This window comes from Colobus angolensis, unplaced genomic scaffold (assembly GCF_000951035.1).
Source record: "Colobus angolensis palliatus isolate OR3802 unplaced genomic scaffold, Cang.pa_1.0 Scaffold71, whole genome shotgun sequence".
NCBI classification, from domain to species: Eukaryota; Metazoa; Chordata; class Mammalia; order Primates; family Cercopithecidae; genus Colobus; species Colobus angolensis.
This window is the reverse complement of record NW_012120821.1, coordinates 9914393-9934575: the sequence shown is the minus strand read 5'-3', so window position 1 is coordinate 9934575 and position 20183 is coordinate 9914393. Positions and strand designations below refer to the sequence as shown.

Genomic DNA, 20183 nt, shown 5'->3' with positions numbered 1-20183 from the left:
GAGAGCTCTTTGCCCTGCACTGAAGGCCCCTCTCTTAATGAGACTTTTGTCCCCTCCCCATCTATCAGGCACCAGGCCGAATGCAGCCTGTGAGTACAGAGAAAGAGCTAATAAGAGTGGCCTTTCTGGACTGAGCTGAAGTCTGGCGCTGCCCTGGCAGCTTCTCTCCTGACCATGGGGTCAGGAGTCCAGGCTTTGGGGTGGCCCCTCTGGATGTCATTTGCTCACAAGTCAGTGGCCACAGGTGGTTGAAGCCAAGGGACTTTCTGACCTGCAGTCATGTGGCCAGCTGCTTCTTTCTCCAGTCTGTGGGGCTTTGCACCTGCCCTGGGCTCAGAGCTTTTATGGTGGCCATGTGACCTGGGCAGGGTGGCCTTCTGCAGCCTCGGGCAAGATGCCTAACTTCTCCAAACCTGTTTCCTCAGCTGTGTAAGGGGGGCAATTCCACCTGCCTTGCCGTGATGGTTGGGGTGACGCTGGCACCTGGGACAAAGTTGGTCCTCAGCACATGGTCACCTTTTTCTCCACCAGCCTCCCCTCGCTCACTGCCTGGTCCATTTACCCCAGAGAAGGAGGCTGTCTCAGTGATCTCAATGTTGCTCCCTATGTCCCTTCTGCTGTTACCTTGCTGCCAAGCACAACAGCTCTCAAAGGTTGGATCCTCTTGGGCAACCCTAAGTCCTGCCTGCTGTGTGAACCTCACTGAGTTAGGACGTTTCTTCCAGGACTTTGAGTTCAAAGGCTTTGCAGACAGGTTGCTATTCGAGGTCTCTCCCAGAGCCTCCACTTCCACATGTGTCCGTAGCCCATCCCCTCTCAGAGCGGCCTGCTGCTGTAAGAGGGCCTTCAACACCACCGCACAGCACAGCTGTTTGGAGAGCGGGCTCTCTGAGGCCAAAATCCAAAACCCGCCTGGGCACGGACAACCTGCACCACCTCGGGCATGCCACTGCACGTCAGCTTTGAGCCTCAGCTTCCTCTACTGTAAAGCAAGGCGATAACAGGAGTAACCACCCGAGCCTGTTTCTCAGATTAAATGAACTAACGCCATAATGTGCCCTGCATGGGTCTCGGCCTTGTGTGTGTGAGACCCTAGCCATGAATTGAGAATGTGCTTTACATGTCCCCACCCCCAATGTCTATGTTAATTGTGACACAACTTCCAGCAGCTACAGGAGAAGCCCGATGTCACAGGGTTCACTGCCTGTGAATCCTTAGCTTTGTGCAAGGCCTGCCCTCCTCAGCCAGGGAGCCAGGGGAGCCTGGCTCATCGACGCAGGGTAACTGGAGAGGGCTTGGCTAGAGCCCCCTCTCTAGGCCAGATGGCCCCTGGAGCGTGGTCTCGGTGCTCTGCTCCGGCCTGGGAAGGGTCGGCACTCTTTCCAGGACCTCCAGCCCCTACCTCCTCAGGGGAAAATGTCAGCTGGCTTTGGACTCAGTTTTCCAGGTGATGGGGAAACTGCCCGTGGAGCTTGGAGCTGAGCGGTACCCAGGCCACAGAGCCTAGGACTGGCTTTCTTGGTGGGAAGGCACAAGATTCCCCTAGCTCCCCTGTGGCTCTGGAGTCAGGAGATCCACGTGACCTCCATCTGCTCCAACTCAACCGAAAGAAGGTGATGGGGGCGGGGGCGCTGTGTGCGGCCTGGAGAGAACCATGGTCATTTCCTTGGCGCAGCCATTTTTTGTGAAGATTTAAGGGGAGAAAAACGTTATTCTATTGAAACAAATAGGAATTGTGGCAAAAACAACACTATGTGTTCACCAAATCCCATTTTATTTTTGTCTGCTTGGGTGCCCAGGAAGGGCACATGTCCCACTGTCCCAGCACTTCCATCCGGGCGTTCTGGCCAAGGGCTTGTGGGAGGAGATGGAGTCAGCCCCTCCCTGAACAGCATCTCCTGAGGACCCCTCCTGCCCTCTCATCTTGCCAGAAGCAACTGGGAGGCGTGGTTGAGGAGAAAGAGACCAGCGCCTCTCTGTGGAGAGCCATCCTGAGAGCCAGCAGACTCACATGAACCTTTGATTTCGCAGGAAGTAAACCTCCGCTGTGTTAAGCCACGGAGCTCCGTGGGTTTGTTATCTTTTCAGGTTAGTCTAACCTAGCCTGGCTAATATGCGGATGTCATATAGAGCAGAATGCAATATTTACAGGACTTTTAAAGCTAAGACAAGTGGCTTCAAATAAATGGCTGCTTGTAGCTGGCCTCTCTGGGACATGCCCTCAGGTTTCTGACCTGTCAATGTCTCGGGTCAGTCTCCTCCTAGCACAGCTGGCGACGGATCCAGCGACCCACTGATGCCACCCCTCCTCCTCTGCCGCTGGCTCTGGAAATAGCTCAAAGCAGGTTTATTTAAGTGGTGGGTGAGGAGCTATGACGGGAAATTCTTCAGTGGATCCTGTCATCCACCCTGGGCATCTGATGATTAGCGCCCAGTGACAGGTGAGCCCAGGGCTGGCCGCAGAGGCTTCCAACAACCGTCTACCAGGGGCGAGAGAGGCCAGGCGATGGACTAGATGTCTGTGTCCCTCCTAAATTCATGTGATGAAATCCTAGCTCCGTTTAGGGAAGTGGGGCCTTGGGAAGTGACTAGGTCATGAGGGTGGAGCCCTTGTGAACAGGAATAGTGCCCTGGGAAGAGACCCTAGAGATCTCTGTCACTCTCTTCCTACTATGTAAGGATACAACCGGTCTGCAAACCTGGAAGAGAACCCTCGCCAGGACCCAACCATGCAGGGACTGTGATCTTGGACTCGCAGGCTCCAGAACTAGGATAAATAAAATATCTGTTGTTTATCCGCCGCCCAGTCTACGGTACTTCATTATAGCAGCACAAATGGATTAAGACACCAAGCCAATCTCCGGCAGGGGGGTCCCAGCTCCTCCCTGGGCCCAGTGTGAGCCAGCCCAGCACCTGAGCACCGGTGCCAGCATTACACACACATCCTCCAGGGCAGGGCCTGGGGTCCCAGCTGGGCTCAGGTGACCTTGGATGAGTTACTCCTCCTGGGCCCCCAGCTTAGTGAAAACCTGGAATTTACCCCACAAGTAAAAAATTAGAAGGGATGATGGCATTTTAAGCTTTTTTTCTTACATGCAACCCCAATATATTATAAAACAGCTAGCTGAGCTGCTCTAAGATTCCATGGGATCTAGCTTGAAAACCCCTGGGCCAGAGGCTCTCTGGGTTCCCTTCTGTAGGTATTTGGCGAGGTGATGGGCTGAGGGTGGTGTTGGCTTCCGCCCCATCCCCCTGATCACACAGGGCAAAACCAGTTCCTTCATTGAAGAGGCCTTAACTCATGTCCTAACTTGCTGGGTATTGGGGGCAAGACCCCTCCCCTCTCTGGGCTTCCCTTGCCTCATGCGTAATATTGAAAGGCAGGCTTCAGCAGCTGCGGATACACCCTTATTGTAAAGCCCATCAAGTCAGAATGGGAAAGCTGCAGTTGTCTGGGTTAAAGACAGAGGTGGGGCCTGAGCCCTGAGGGGATCCTGTGAGGCAGGCAGCAGTGTGAAAGGGCTCCTTGTGGCCTCCACAGTCCCCACTCCATCCTCCAAAGACATGCCTGGCCCAAGCCAGCCCTAAGCTCTCACACTGCCCTAGCTGCCTCCCCTCCAGGCTGCAGGGCCATGGGCAGGCAAACCCGGGTTTCTCCAGCAGAGAGTGGCATGACAGCTCTGCCACACTGCAGAGCCATGACCTGTGACACAGGAGCCTAGCACCGAGGTGCTGGTACATCTGAGGAATGAGCAGAATCTGAATGGGTCATTAAAAGGTGAACTGGGATCCAGAGGACTACAGGGGTTACCCGTGGGAACAGGGCCTACCTAAGTGGCCTTCTGGGCGTGGGGGGTGGGGTGGGCATGTGACATGAACATTTCTCTGATGCCAATGGGTGAGGGGATTTCCAGGGAGCTGGGGTCTCACTTTGTTTTTTTTTGTTTTTTTTTTTTGAGACGGAGTCTTGCTCTGTCGCCCGGGCTGGAGTGCAGTGGCCAGATCTCAGCTCACTGCAAGCTCCGCCTCCCGGGTTTACGCCATTCTCCTGCCTCAGCCTCCCGAGTAGCTGGGACTACAGGTGCCCGCCACCTCGCCCGGCTAGTTTTTTGTATTTTTTAGTAGAGACGGGGTTTCACCGTGTTGGCCAGGATGGTCTCGATCTCCTGACCTCGTGATCTGCCCGTCTCGGCCTCCCAAAGTGCTGGGATTACAGGCTTGAGCCACCGCGCCCGGCCCTCACTTTGTTTTTAACTCAAGGCCATCTGCTTTCCACTTGCCAAATATTCTGAAATATTCAGAGCAGATATATGCTGCACCCCAAGGGTAGAAGGGGAGGAGGGGTGATAGGAGGAGGCGGGGCCTCCATTCCAGGGACAGAGCTGCCAGCTGGACCAGCAGCCCCAGGAATCACCTCTTTGGTGCAGGGTGAATGGTTTAGTTCTCTAGGGAGGCACCTGCCTCTAGCTTTCCCCGTGAGGGTGAAACATGCAATGCTCACTGGTCTAGCCCGAGTTGAGCACTGTGGCTCCCCTTGCACATGGGAAGCTGCAAGGGGCTATCCTCTCTCCCAGGGCAGCCAGAGTCTCTGACCAAACTCTAGGGACAGATCCCTCCCTCCCTATGGGAGACTGTCCCCAGCAGATCAAGGGTTGAAAGATTTTCCAAACCCCTCCCTCTGCCTCCCCCAGGATCTCACAGTTTCCTTGAGGCAATATTTAGCTTCCTAGGGAAATATTAAGCATTAAGGGAGAAAAAAATTTAAAAGGTGTCCTTTTCTCACAACTGACCCCAAGTGAACAAGCATTGTCTACCCCGGTGGATTTGCTGTCAAAAATTATCGTGCAGAACAAACTGTAAATACTTCGCAGTCGTTTATACAATGAGCCTGTGTTTAGCAACACTCAGCTTCGTTTTATTATTGCGTTTTACGAAGTTGCCAAGACAACTGAGGCCACGTAACAGAACCTTGACTTTATGCGCCATGAAAATTTAATAAAGAATTTTTAAAGGCTTTTAAGAGGCAGGAGCTGCAGTCTCTTAAAGGCAGAGCTCAGCACAGAGCAGGCAGGGCTGGAGCATATGAGGTCTTTCACCAGACCTCCAGGAGCCTCCGCTGTCAGGGGCGTGGAGGTGGGCAGACGTATTTCCTGGCATCCGTCTTGTTTCCGCACATCGAGACCCTTCCTTTTCTCGACAGACACGTATTAAGACATTTCCCAGGTGCCAAGTCCCACACCCGGCTCTTTACATACATTACGACATGATCCCCACTATCTAGGCAAGGAGCACGGATCAGAGAGGTAAAGTCACTGGCCCATGGTCATTTAGGGAGCATGCGACAGACAGAACAAAGTTCATATGAAGGTCTGACTGCAAAGCCCTCGCTTTCCAGAACAGTTCACGACCTCCTCTGGGATTGTTGGCCCTCACTTTCCCCATTCTGATGCAAGAGATTCTGAAGGGAAAATATCCCTGCGGTCTGCGAGAGGCCTCGGGGAGAAGACAGTGTTCTGTGGCCCAAGACTGGGTCCTGGTTGGAATCTTAGCAAACACCTTCATGTTGGAGGAAATGTTTCCTGTGAGCCTCTTGGTAAGCACAAGACACTACTGCAGGGCTGCAAAGAGCCCTTTCCACTCCGCTCTCTAAATAATACTCGGAAGCCAATCACCAGAAATGAGAAAAACATTGTAATTTTGCCATTTTCTACCAAAGCTTATAGGTACTCAGTGTGTGTGTGTGTGTAAGCATTATGCTATGTGGTTTTCCCAGTTATATAAAAATCAAGACATTGGGCTACTAGAGATAAAGGTAATTGAAGATGTGGCCTATTCTGCTGAGCTCCTTCATCTCCGGGAACAGAAAAAAATTTAGACTTATTTTGTGAGGGAGAAATTCATATGCCATATGGGAAAATTTCTCTCACATTCATCAAACCAAATGGGAGACTGGCAAAAATATCCATCAAGGCGAGGTGGATTTCAGGTTAATACACACGGTGGTGAATGATCCCTCCGTGTGAGGAGGACGGTGCTCTCGGCCACGGGAAATGCCAGCTCCCTACTGGGAGAGCCATCATTTCTGAGCTTTCAGGGAAGATACTCCTGTGCTGGCCATTGCAAGCCCAATTCTCAATTATAGGGCCAAGGAGTAGAGGATATTAGTCAAGAAATGGGAAAAAATTAAGCTATTCTGGAGGGACACTCTGCCAATCACAAGGCACATTCCGGGTGTCAGAGGAGCAGCAGGAATCATTTCTCAGCTTACGAATGTCTTTAAACATGTGGGAATGAAGGGGAGGTGGGACGGGGAGGGCAGGAGGAGCTGACCGGTGTGGTTTTGTCTGTCTTGATGGATAACATTATTCAAGAAAGAGTTTTACCTTCATCCCTTCACTTTGTAGGAAGCCAGTAGCCAGGCTGAAGATAACGCTACGTTTGGGCAGCGCCTTGGTTTTACAAAACACTTTCACACTGATGATATTTTCTGTGATCTCGTCTTATGCACCCGAAGATCAAGTGAGACAGGACTGGCCACTCTCACTAAGTGGCTGGGAGACCTGGAGCCCTTGGGGTGTACCCACAGAGCCTTCCTGGGGTGCTCGGCAGGAAGAGAACAGATCAGAGAGCCTTAAGCTAAGTCCCCAGAACTGAGTGGAGCAAACACCCAGCCTCTGTGGGACGTGGGTTTCCACAGCCACAAAATTGGATGTTTTGGGGAGTGTTGAGGCACTGTGCAGAACCGAGGAGGTGCCGAGGAAGGAGTGTGGGATCTGGAGCCAGCTGGAGGCCTCAGGCGGATCCTGGCTCTGCACTTCACCAGCACGAGACCTCGAGACCTCAAGACCTCAGTCAGTCACTAAGCCTCCTGGAAGCCAGTTCCCCGCCCCTGGGAAAACACAGAGTGCCCAGTGATCCTCATTCTTCGTGGGGTTGAATGGATCTAGAAGTGCTTTGTAAACTGGGAAGGATTGAGCATGTGCTGATAAAAACACGTAGGAAAGGGCCTGGGGTCTAGAAAAGCATGGAACACCATTTCAAGTGTCTGTGCCCCTATCCTCCCACTCCATCCGCCTGACTACCTACATGCAAGTCAGGAAGACCTGCTGGGAGCTCAACAACCCCACACCAACTCAGGGCAATGCAGAGTTGAAAGGAGGCTGGCTAGCCGGCTGGAGGGGTGTTAGTGAGGACCGTCCAGCCTGGCGTCCTGTCTCTGAGATTGAATGAGAGGGGGTGCCCATGGGTACGCAGCCCAGGCCTGGCCACAAAGGCCGTGGAGAGACACCTAGAGTCAGATGGACACAGGGCAGCTGCCGTGTCCCAGGGAGCCAACAAGGCAGCCGGGGATGTAGAGATGTTCAGCAGATCAGCTTGGCAAGGTTTAGAAGTCTGTGCTTCTTAAAGACACCCGCAGGCGAAGCGGAGAACAAGCGTGATAACACTGTCTCCTCTCCCGGGGTCTGCTAAACGTTCCTATTCACAGCAAGCACCTGCTGGCCCCTGCTCTGTGCCAACATGGACCCAGCACATGCCTGACCCTGCAGGAACTCACAGCTGGGTGGGAACCAATGCTGTGGTCCCACAGTGCACGCGCCAATACAGGAACTTTCCAGTTCTTGGAAGTAGAAGGAAGAAACCACTCACTCTGGGGGATTGCAGTGGGGACACTGGAACTGAACTGAAAGTCTGTTTGCCACTGGGCAGAGGAAGGCCATCCCAAGCAGAGGGGCCAGCAAGACAAGGGTGGTGGGAAATAGCACATCCTCCTCCTGTCTCATGACAACAGATACAAACAGTCCTGGGAGCAGGGGTTGGACAGGGGCTCAGGGAGGCTGCAGCGGTGCGGGTGACAGGTGTGGGCCTTAGGATGGAAAGAAAGGAAGGGTGCCAATGAGGGCTGCTTTCAATAGGTGACTGCACATCAGCTCTGTGGCTCTCCAAGTTCCTTCCAGATTGATGGGGATGGAGGGTAGGGTGGAGGGGTAAGAGGCAGGGAGGCAGTGGAAGCCCAGGCGAGAGACCATGTCTGAGTTCGGGGGAGTGGACAGAAGCCGGGAGGAGAAGTAAGAGGAATCCAAGTGGTTCGTTTCAGGGATGGACGCTCCTCTCTCCTGGAGGCCCTGCCTCTGCCCATGGGGAGGGGTCTGTTGGGACCAGCACTTGCTAACAGCTGCACTGAATCCAGCGGGTCTTTATAAGCACCTATTGCAGACTCTATTTTGGCCAGGCCGTGAGGACAAAGCTCCTGCCCCTAACAACAGAAATGCTGAGCCTGTGCCCCTAGGAGGTTGGAAGGAAGGGAGCAGGTAGGGTCAGCATGGCAGGAGCAAGGAGGCTGCCCAGGGGCACACCCAAAGAAATGGTGGGTAAGCCCCGTTCTGTGGATCTGCCCTGTTCACTTGATGCTTCCCTCCCCAGATTGGTCCCACTAACTTGTCATACTTGGATGTGAACCCCCAAACTGAGCACAGGCTGAACCTGATCTTCTTACCCGTTCATTCCAAGCCCCCAGAGTGCCCAGCTCTTACAGGAACTCAGCCAGTGGACTAGGGAGAGGATCCGTGTGGCTGGACTGTGTGCATTGAGGGTGGGGAGAGACAGACATCAGTAGGAGGGGGATGGGGCAGGAGAGGGGTAGGGAGAAGACGCTGGAGATGGATCCTGAGGGCCCTTCCAGGGACAGAACTTATCCTGCAGCAAAGCACAGGGGTGCCCAGCTATGTGCCTCTGGGCCGGCCGGACTGCCGGCTCTGCTTCCTGTCCTCTCGGAGGAAGAAACCGTCTGCTTTTGCTATTGCTTCAATTACATCCAATAAAACGAGTGGTCGATTACCAAAGGGGTAAACACAGTGGGGCTTCTTCTTAGGAACGGAGGAGGCAGGGTGAGTCAGCTATCACTCATTCTGATAATGGAGTAGCCTCTGGTTGAACTGAAAAGGGGCAATCTGTCACGACTGGCCTCTCATAAAACCACAGCCTCGTTTCCCTAACAATCACCAGGGGGGCTCCGTGCCCTGCGGGTGGGTGGGGCTATCAGGGCCTTGTCTGCAGAGGAGGGGGCTGTTCCTGGGATAAAGGGGCCATGGTGGGCGGAGCAGCCCGCCTCCAGATGATGGCAGGGGTGGAAGAAGCTCTCACCAGGAGAGCTGATGTTTTCATATCACCCCAGACAAGGTGGCTGGAATTCAACCTCTTGATTTTATTTTTCAAAATATTCAACGTGCTTGGTTGGTTTTAGACCTGAACATTGCACTCCAATTTGGCAAGCGAGTACTTTCTGAAGACCAATTTCAAGAAATGGTGTCACATGAGAGCTTTGTTAAGACTTTTGGTGGCTCCCAGCTGATGACAAGTGTGCCCAGACATGCTTACTCTGGTCTTTCTCTGGGAAATCCATTTGTTCTGCCAAAAGGGACTGGGAGGGCTGCATGGGGCTTCAAACATTGTTTCTCACACTGGACCATTTAGGAGCCCTGATTGCCTTGTCCCATGCCACCAGACGGTGACGGACCCCAGGCAGCCCCGAGCAGAGTACAGCTGCGGGGTCTCTACTTAGAGCTGAGTTCATGCTCACCCAGGGACAAGGAGCCGAAGACAGACACACCTGGACCAAGTCCTGACTGCGTGGCCTCCTGGGCCTTCCTTTCCTCATCTGAAAGGGGAGCAGCGTTACGGACCTGCCCTAGTACCTGGGGAACTAAGACGATGACACCTCCACAGCACCCCACGTAGAGGACACTCGACACACTTCAGGAGGCACATCCTGCCTGTGCTACCTTCCCACTTGTCCTGCCTTCTGCTAGGGAAAATAAAGTCATTGCACAAGTCTGCTGTCACTGAACACCCCCGAGTGGGCTCTGCAGGGCTCAGTTCCACGGCCCCTCTCGGCTGGGGAAGGGCAGTGGCCTTTGGGCTCTGCTAGCAGCAGAGAAGGGGCGCTGCACGGAAGCCACACCGCGGGGGAAACAGGTTTTCCTCCTTGAGAGGATGAGCTCCTGGCAAGAAGGAGCGCCAGGCAAGGATGAACAGAGCAGCCCCTGCTCTGAAATCGCTTGCCAACAATTGGAGACATCTTGGATTAACAACCTTGTCTTTGGGTTTAAAAATATTCTGGGGAAGGCGGATTCAAGTAATTTGTTTCCACAGATGCTTTTGAGTACCTGTTATGAACCAGGTCAACTGCTCTTATCAGTTTGGACAGGATGTTGGAAGGAAGGAGGAGAAAGTCTCAGGAGTTTGTTTGGGATGCACCTCTGCCTCCCAGGACCCTCTCCCTTGCCATGCACTACCAGCATTTTCTGAGTCCTACTGTGCACCACACCAGGCACAGTACTAGTGCCTCAAAGACTTTTCTCCACCTCACTTGGAGCATGATGATTGGCTCTTCCCAGGGCCTCTCAGCATCCTTTAAAGGGATCCCCCAGGAAAGGGCCACATTAACCTCAAATCCAACCACACTCTGGAGAGCGTGGCTTTGCCAAGTCCTGTCTGCCTGTCTTCAACGGACCTTGGATCTTGACATGCCCAAGGCTGTTTCCAAAATGCCACGTTCCGCTGCCTCTGAGGCGTTTCCTCTGAGAGGGGGGCTACCTGGGGATACAGATGGAGACAAGGAAAGGGTCCCATGCAAGAGAAAGCACGAGCTCCCCTGTCCCTGGCACCAGCTCTGACATACTAGTGTATGTCCTCTTGCTCTGGTTCTTATCCATGTCTGATTTCCTTCCCTCACCCAGGGCTCCCAGCACAGTGCTGGGCATGCAGGGACCCCTGGCAGTGCTTGTTGTGGACACACTGGCCACGTGACCAGCACCCCACCTATGCAGGGGTCCACTCAGACCATCTGGTCAGTGAGGCTAAAGATGGGATTCCTGCTTTGGGGTCACAGTCAAACAAAATCAAACAAAATGACCTCCAAGGCTCCTGCCAGCTCTGAGGCTCCAGGAGTCTTAGTTACTTCTTAATTAATTATTTCTTAATTGATAACAAACCAAACATTGCAGCAACAGGCAAAGCTAACGAACTAAATGAGGTTAATCTGTTCACTACACCCATGTAGCACATGCCTGGGATGGGAGATTTGCAGACGCCTACTTGATATTTCCACTTCCTTCTCTCAGAATGGGAGGCAGGAAATAAACACGATGTTCTCGGGCTTTTCCCGGTGGCCACGCGGAGGCCCCGGCAGCAGATCCCAACACTCAGCTTCCTCTCCACAGCTCCGGGCCTTGGGACCGACTGTGTCCTGTGCCCCAAACACAACAGATTTGCCCCAGTTGGTGCTTCCCGTGAGCCCAGAATAGAAGGTGCCATCTGTCACGTTTTAGATGTCACATGTCCACTGATGACTCGAAAACAGGGTGTATCATCAGGAGGTGCGAGGAGGAAGGCAGGTGAGAACCAGCCAGCCTGGTGAAGCACAGCTCAGACACACACAGAGACAGTTCGTGGGGACCTCAGCCGGGCCCCTTGGCAGACTGCCTGCCATTCCTCTGCAGGCAGAATGCCTGGGGTTCTCCAGCCCTGAAAGCCGCTCTGGTCTTCCGTCTTCGGGAGGACAGAGTGGCCCTCAGGACAGGGTATGTCGGGGAAGGGAGAGCTTATTGGCGCAGCTGGTGCGGGGTGGGGGGTTGTCCCCTGCTGGCTGGACCGATGGGGAGGGCTCCTGGGGAGTGCCACGGTGCGGGGGCCGGCCCCCCGATGGGACGCCCCGGCCACACACCAGGCGCTTTTCATCCAGCAGGGACAGGTGGTACTCGCAAAGGTCGATCAGCGAGGCCACCTGCTCATGAAGTGGCAGCATCTTGAACTTCCTCTGAGCCAGGACAAAGAAAGCTTCTACGAAGGCCTGCAGACACATCCCTGTGAACAAAGAGACGGGATGAGGGGGCACAGCTGCCCTGCGCTGCCCTGGGGAGGCCCATCTCCAGCCACAAGGGTGTCAGCAAGAGCTAGGCTTGCTCCCCACCACCGTCTCCATTCCAGAAACTCCTAACAGGGCTAACTCACAGAGTGCCCACCAGGCCCGCCGTGCCCACCAGGCACTAGCTGGGCATTTTACGGCCATGTGCAGACCCAATCCCTCACACAGCCCTGTGAAGTAAGTTCGATTAACCCTATTTTACAGATGAGGAAGTTGAGTCTCAGAGACATGGAGAGACCTGGGGAAAGTTATATAAGATTTAAACCTAGCTCAAAGCCTTATAAAATGTCCACAATGAAATGCCCCCATTAAAACCCAGCTCCTGGCCGGGCACAGTGGCTCACGCCTATAATCCCAGCACTTTGGGAGGCCAAGGCGCGTGGATCACTTGAGGTCAGGAGTTCGAGACCAGCCTGGTCAACATGGAGAAACCCCATCTCTACTAAAAGTACAAAATTTAACAGGACATGGTGGCACATGCCTGTAATCCCAGCTACTCAGGAGGCTAAGGCAGGAGAATCATTTGAACCTGGGAGGCAGAGGTTGCAGTGAGCTGAGATCGTGCCACTGTACTCCAGCCTGGGTGACAGAGCGAGACTCCATCTCAGAAAACAAAAATAAAAAAAACCCTAGCTTCTTAACTTTTATAATAAGGGAACAAGGTTACAGAGATATGAAGATAAACCCGGTTTGACAGCAAAATTCTATCTGATAATAGAGATGCTGGTTACATGGGTGTGTGCATGGGTGTGTGCATTTGTCAAAATGCACTCAAATTGTGCCTTAAGGCTCATGCATTTTGCTGTCTGCAAATTTTACCCCCAAAAGTGAAATAAACCCAACTATCATTTCTCTGGCCCAAATTGTATTCTGGAAAGAATAAACAGTCATCCCTACAACACCCCTGGAATGCTCTACCCTGGCTTTGTCTTATAAGCATCTACTTATCTTTGAGACCTGAGCTCAAAATCACTCATTCAGTAAAACCTTCCCTGATCTCCAGTTTAGACCTGGCCCCTGGTACAGGATTCCTGCACTTCTCTTTGCAGCACCGGCTGCGGCTTGCTCTGTGTCTGTCTGTGTGGTCTCCATCCTCCTCTCTGGACTGTGCGCTTCCTGTGCTGCCCAGAGGTGCTCAATATAGATGAATGAGTGAGTGGATGAATGGGTGCACTGACACTAGGTGCTTTACCGACACTGCCACTAATTCTCACAATACCTTTATGAGGTCAGTATTATTGTGCCCCATCTTACAAATCAAGAAACTGATGTCCGGGTGCGGTGGCTCACGCCTGTAATCGTAGCACTTTGGGAGGCCGAGGTGGGCAGATCATGAGGTCAGGAGATCGAGATCATCCTGGCCAATATGGTGAAACCTCGTCTCTACTAAAACTACCAAAACTAGCTGGGTGCAGTGGTGCGTGCCTGTAATCCCAGCTACTCAGGAGGCTGAGGCAGGGGAAACGCTTGAACCAGGAAGTTGGAGGTTGCACTGAGCCAAGATCGCACCACTGCACTCCAGCCTGGTGACAGAGCGAGACTGTGTCTTAAAAAAAAAGCAACAAACAAACAAACAAACAAACAAAAACAAAACAAATGAAAAAAAAAAATACTGATAGAGAAGTTAAGTAACTTCTCTAAGGTCACACAGCCAGGGAAGAGTGGCCTGGAAATTCAAACTGACTCCCAAGTTTTTTAACAAAGTTGTTAAAAACTCAGTTAAAAGTTTCAACTGCCTGAAAGGGTCTGAGTCTTCCCAAGTAAAACTGGGACCCTGGGATCTAAACCTATAGGAGTCCCTGAGCTCCCTGGGAAAGGTGACAGTAAGGCTGAACTGAACACCACGTGGCATTTTAGATTAGGCTGGTGTTGACTCTGAAATCCACGCCTTCCTGGTGACTGTGCATTATTTACCTGCTTCTGGCACTGGGGACAGAAGGCTGGCCTAGGGTTTGTAGATCCTGGGTCACATACAGACCCTGGGATCCCAGAGCTATTTTTGCCTTGGGAACCTGAGCTGAGCAAAGAAGTTGTGTTTTGTCTCCCTCCTAGTCCATCAAAGCCCTTGGGCTTGGGTTCTCTTGACTCCAGACATCCTACAAGGCTGCTGCTCTGTTTGATCCTGATAGAAGGAGTTGTTAAAATGGGTTTTACACCAGGGTTACTTTTAATGTAAACAGCAGCCTGGGATGGGCAAAGACACAGGGGAGCGGGAGCCTTGGTCTGACTCAAGAGGCAGATGTTTCCTAATCACCAACTCTGGGCCAAGGCTCTCATAGGCTGGGCGTGTGCCCGTGCAAGTATGTGCATCTGTGTGTGTGTGAGACAGTCGGGTGGGAGGGTCAGATATACACAGACTGAGAAGATTAGGATCTAAAGCCAGAGAAACCCAGTCCCAGCTCTCTACTTCCCAACTGTGTGATCTAAACAGCGCCACTCAAAGTGTGGCAGGCTGACAGTGCCAAGCCCATGAACTGTGTGTCCCTGGTCCCTGACAAGATAAGGAGCTTGGGCCAGAATGTTAATCACCGTCCTCATCAATCACATTGTTTAGTTCTGTTGACAGTATTTAGTATAATAGCACATCTTCCTCTATAAAGGAAGCAGCGTGCTGTCTACATTCTGGCTCAGGCCTCTTGTCCAGGACTGTTGACAGTCTATGGGTTACAACTTTGAGTAACTCTGCTCTGCAAAGCCCTTCCCAGCTGTAATGCATACTCTAGTCACCAGCTTGTTCAAATGCGAATCCTGGGGTGGGGGCCAAGGCACTGAATTTCTAGCAAGCTTCCTGATGGTGCTGATGCCACACTTTGAATGGCAAGGATCTAGCCACTCACTGCACTTCTTTACTCAACAAATATCAGTTTTGTTCCCTTAGTTGGTGGTAGAATGTGATTAGAGCTATAACGCATAGAAAACATACAATGAGGACCAATTTGGAAAAAAAAAAAAAAGGCACGGCAACATCATCTAGAAGATACTCTAAAACAAGAAGTGGGATCTCACTGTGCTGGCTTGGCTTTCTTTCCGCTTGTCTGCATTTTGTGATTTTCTACAGTAAACATGGATATAATTTAAACATCTGCAGTGGGAAATTCTAGTGTGTGGAAAGAGATGATGTAGGGGGAGATGCTTTTAATTATGAACCCCTTACTACTATTTGAATTTGAAGTCAGGTACATGTATTACTTTGAAAAAAAATACAATGCAAATTTTTTGCACATATATTCTACTTAACTTTTTATCAAAGTAGAATATATATGTGTATATATATAACCAGTAACCCATATATATATATGGGTTATATATACAGGTAAAACCCATATATATATGGGTTAATATATGTGTATGGGTGTATATATATGTAAAACCATATACATACATATATATACATACACATATGTGTATGTATATATATGTATGTATATGGTTTTACACCAGGGTTACTTTTGCCAGGGCTGGGATTTGGACCCAAGCCTTATGCACCGCTGCTTCTTGACCTTATTCCCAGAAACCCTCTGAAGCATCCCTGCCAAGGGTGCCTGAGGATGGAAATGGTAGAATCTGCAGGAAACACTGAAACCAACACCTTGGAGGGGTTGGGGGCGTCAGTGGAGGCTTATGGGGAAGTGGGCACGACAATGGGGCCTTGCAGAATGAGGAGGGCTCTGACAGGCAGAGACGTGCTGGGGGTGGTCGGCTGGGCCAAGAGCAGGTGGTTGTTTTTGTTTTTAATAAATGTAAGGTTGGTTTAGTAATTGATTTCATGTTAAAAATACCTAAATCCTTACAGAGGCTGGGTAGGAGGGCTTAACCCTATAATCCCAGCACATTGGGAGGCTGAGGCAGGAGGATTGCTTGAGCCCAGGAATTTGAGGCTGAAGTGAGCTATGATCACACCACAGCACTCCAGCCTGGGCAACAGACAAGACCCTGTCTTTTTTTTTTTTTTTTGGAGACGGAATCTCGCTCTGTCGCCCAGGCTGGAGTGTAGTGGCATGATCTTGGCTCAAACTCTGCCTCCTGGGTTCAAGCAATTCTCCTGCCTCAGCCTCCTTAGTAGCTGGGATTACAGGTGCCCACCACATGCCCAGCTAATTTTTTTGTATTTTAGCAGAGATAGGGTTTCACCACATTGGCCAGGCTGGTCTCAAACTCCTGACCTCAAGCAATCCACCCACTTTGGCCTCCCAAAGTGCTGGGATTACAAGCGTGAGCCACCGGGCCCAGCCAAGACCCTGTCTTCTAAAAAAAATTTAAAAAGAAAATCTCATAGAATACCCAAATGGACAAAGCACATGAATGGGCTATTCACATATATCAGCAAATAAGAGAGAAGACATCTGGCCCCATCCAAGCCACAGGGGCTATTGCTCACCAAGTAAACTAACAAAAGTATTAAATACTCATAATGGGAGGTAGTGGTGAAATTGCTATAGACTTTTGAAAAGCAATTTGGTGAAAGTTTTAAGAGCCATTCAAATGTTTATTAGGGAGGTAAGGAGGAAAAAAATAAAAAATAAATGTTGTGTTTATATCATTGAACACAGTGTTCACAAATCCTAGGAATTTACCCTAAGAAAATATTCCTTCCAAAGGAAAACAATGTATACAATGGTATTCATTGCAAACTTATTTATAGTACCACGGGGCATGGGGGAAGGCAGTGCTAGACTTATAGGATATTTTAATATCTTCATTCTTTTCTGAATTTTCCAAATAAGATAAATCCATGCTCATTGTTGATAATTATTCAAGTACACACACATGCACACACATAATTTTAAAAATACCCCCAACCTAGCCTCTGAGGTCACTGGTTCTGGGAATCTGTCCTTGACCATCCCCAGGTGGAATTAATCACCCTTCATGGTGCTTCTTCTTGTTTCTCATCATATATTAGGATAAAACCATGGCTATATGGCTGTCTCTCTAATGAGACTCTGTTCCTGCCAGTGGGGACCATGTCCCTGTCTTCTCTACATTCCCAGAGCCCAGCATAGCCTGGCACACAGTGAGCATCAATAAAGATGCATTTAATCCACTGAATAGACACCCTTGTAACAGTTGTGTGATGCAGGTGTTATTATGCCCACTTTATAGCTGAGGACACTGAGGTAAGCCAAGGGGTGAAGAAAAAAGAGACCCATGGAAACCCTTCTCTTGGAAGATTTACAGACTTATGAAAGCGCAATGATCCAGACCAGAGGCTCTTGAACTTTTGAACCCCCCAGAGGGCTTGTTAAAATACAGATGGAGGGTCCAGCCCCACAGTTTCTGATTCGGAGGGCTGAGGTGGGGCCTGGGAGTTTGCATCTCTCACAAGATCCCAGGTGATGCTGAACCCCACTCCTTCCCCTCCCTGCTCCCCACTGCACAGTCCAGTCTGTATAAACTTCACTCGGAAGGCCCATCTGCAAAGCGGGGCTTATTTGCAAAAGGACCTGCCCCCAAACTGAGAGAAGCTTGACTTTGGGCTAAAAATGTCTACATTTTAAAGACACTTTGATTGAGAGCAAACCCAACTAGTTATTTTTAAAAGACTAATGATGGAGCTGAAAAGCCATGGAATGGTTCCAATCGTGCATTAAGTCCTTTCTGAGAAACTGCACAGCCCCGGATTCTTCCAGCATCACTGCTTGCCCACTAAGCGGGAGAGAACATTCTCCATGCCATCTCCCTTCCCTGTCTGGGCTGTGATAGAGGAGACCTGGAAGGTTCCAGGAGTCCAGGCCACAGGGGGCCCTGTAGACCATGGCAGGACTTTGGATTTCCAACTGAAGAAGATGGGAGGTCACTGGGGAGTCCTGAAGTGACATGTCACTGTGGAAGCTGTGCTGAAACCCAGTGGTAGGGGCACATGTGAGAACAAAGAGATCCATTCAGGGGCAACTGCACCAGTCCCAGAGAGAGCTGATGGGGTGGCTTGGACCAGTATGGTACTGGTGGAGGTGGTGAGGGATGATTAGATCCTGGATATGGTCCGAGGGTAGTGCCAGTGCCATCTGAGGTTCGCCCATGGTTGGATGTGGGTGTGAGGGCAAGCCAGGAATCTCATGCAGGAGGGCCTCTGACACCTCAGACCAAGGAGACTGGCCTCCCGCTCAAGGTCAATGGTTTTCAAACATTTTATACATAAAATAATCTAGGGACCGGCTGGGCGTGGTGGCTCAAGCCTGTAATCCCAGCACTTTGGGAGGCCGAGGCGGGCGGATTACGAGGTCAGGAGATCGAGACCATCCTGGCTAACACGGTGAAACCCCGTCTCTACTAAAAAATACAAAAAACTAGCCGGGCGAGGTGGCGGGCGCCTGTAGTCCCAGCTACTCGGGAGGCTGAGGCAGGAGAATGGCGTGAACCCGGGAGGCGGAGCTTGCAGTGAGCTGAGATCCGGCCACTGCACTCCAGCCCCGGCCACAGAGCGAGACTCCGTCTCAAAAAAAAAAAAAATAATCTAGGGACCTTGCCAGAAATGCAGGTTCCTGTTCCCTCTCCCTGGGGGTTCCGTCTGTTGGCAGTGAGGCCCCAGAAACTGCATTTGTAACAGCAGCATTGGGGCTTCTGCCCCAGTGAGTAATCAGGAAATGGAATGAACATGCCAACTTAGCCATCTCTTGAAGGGCTCTATGGGAGGCAGTGGAGCGAAGAAGTTAAGAGAATGGTCTGGCCAGGCCCAGTGGCTCATACCTGTAATCCCAGCACTTTGGGAGGCTGAGGTGGGTGGATCACGAGGTCGGGCATTCTAGACTAGCCTGGCCAACATAGTGAAACCCTGTCTCTACTAAACACACAAAAAATTAGCCAGATGTGGTGGCAGGTGCCTGTAATCCCAGCTACTTGGGAGGCTGAGCCAGGAGAATCGCTTGAACCTGGGAGGCGGAGGTTGCAGTGAGCCAAGATCGCGCCACTCTACTCCAGCCTGGGCAACAGAGAGAGACTCCATCTCAAAAAAAAAAAAAAGAGAGAATGGTCTTTGAGAAACCTAGTATTGGGCTGGTTCTGCTGTGGGTGATCAAGAGTCTTTGGGGACACAGAACAAGCTTTCTCCTCTGAAATCCCACTGCTCACTCTCTGCTCCTGGTCTTAGTCTGCTTGGGCTGCAAAATACCATAGCCTGGGTTGCTTCAACAACAGAAATTTACTTTCACAGTCCTGGAGGCCGGAAGTCTGAGATTAGGGTGCCAGCACGGTCATGTTCTGGTAAGGGCTCTCTTCCTGGTTTGCAGACGGCCACCTTCTTGCCATGTCCTCACATGGCAGAGAGGCAGATTGGGTTCTCTGGTGTCTCTTCTTATCAGGACGCTAATCCTATTCAATAAGGGACTCACACTTATGACCTCATTTAACCTTAATTACTTCCTTAGAGGCCCCATCTCCAAATACAGCCACATGGAGGACAGTTAGGATTTCAATATGTAAATTTTGTGGGAGACACAATTTGGTTCATACCATCCTCAAATCCTCAGTTCTGCTGAGGTGCACCTAGCTCTTGGGGATACTCTCCTACTACTACTCAAGTCTCTGAATTTATCTGAGCCATTTAGAAAAAAATATAAGCAACCCTACACTTCTTCCCTGCTCCTTCACCAGCATTCAGAAAACCCCTCACAGCTTGGATTGGGAGTTGAAAGGATCTTTTTGGTAACATTGCCTTAATGTCCTGTTACAGTAAAAGTAATGAAAGTAAACAGTAATCATTCATATTTAGCCCTCATTATATGGAAGGCCCTGGGCTACGGGGTGCCTTCACATTATTTAATTTACTCAGACAAAAACCTTATGAAGTGGGTATTGACAATCCATTTTACATTCAAGAGACTTGCCAGAATCACATGGCTGGTAGGTGGCAGACCCCAACCACCATGCTCTTTAACCTCCCTCCTTACTCCACTGCTGCTTTGAGAGTTTTCGAAGATTTGGCCAGGTGCAGTGGCTCATGTCTGTAATCCTAACACTTTGAGAGGCCAAGGTGGGTCAAAGATTTGACCAAGTGTTAATTCCAGTCATTTAGAACAGAAGCAATACTGGCCTTGCAGTGAATGAGGGATGCAGCCTCATCTATCTCTGCTGGATGTCAACAAGAAGGTACAGTTATACTCGTTGGTCTTTGCAAACAGGCTTTCCCTACCTGCCCTGCACACCACAAGATAAGCTGTTGAGTATTTTTCTAAACTTCATTTGGGTTGACGGATGTTGCTGGAGAAGGCAGCCTTCGAAACACTCCAGTTGCAGCCAGCCGCACATCTCTCATCTGAGACTG

General features: G+C 50.9%; 1 protein-coding gene across 1 annotated transcript in view; it reads right to left on the bottom strand.

The window, feature by feature from the left end:
* Nucleotides 1–10912: 10912 nt before the first annotated feature.
* Nucleotides 10913–20183, bottom strand: part of TTLL11 (tubulin tyrosine ligase-like family member 11) — a 273330-nt gene continuing 264059 nt past the window's right edge. The window contains exon 10 of the mRNA XM_011927426.1: nucleotides 10913–11862. Coding sequence (XP_011782816.1) covers nucleotides 11570–11862 — 293 coding nt within the window. The 3' untranslated portion in view covers nucleotides 10913–11569. The remainder of the gene's footprint in view (nucleotides 11863–20183) is intronic.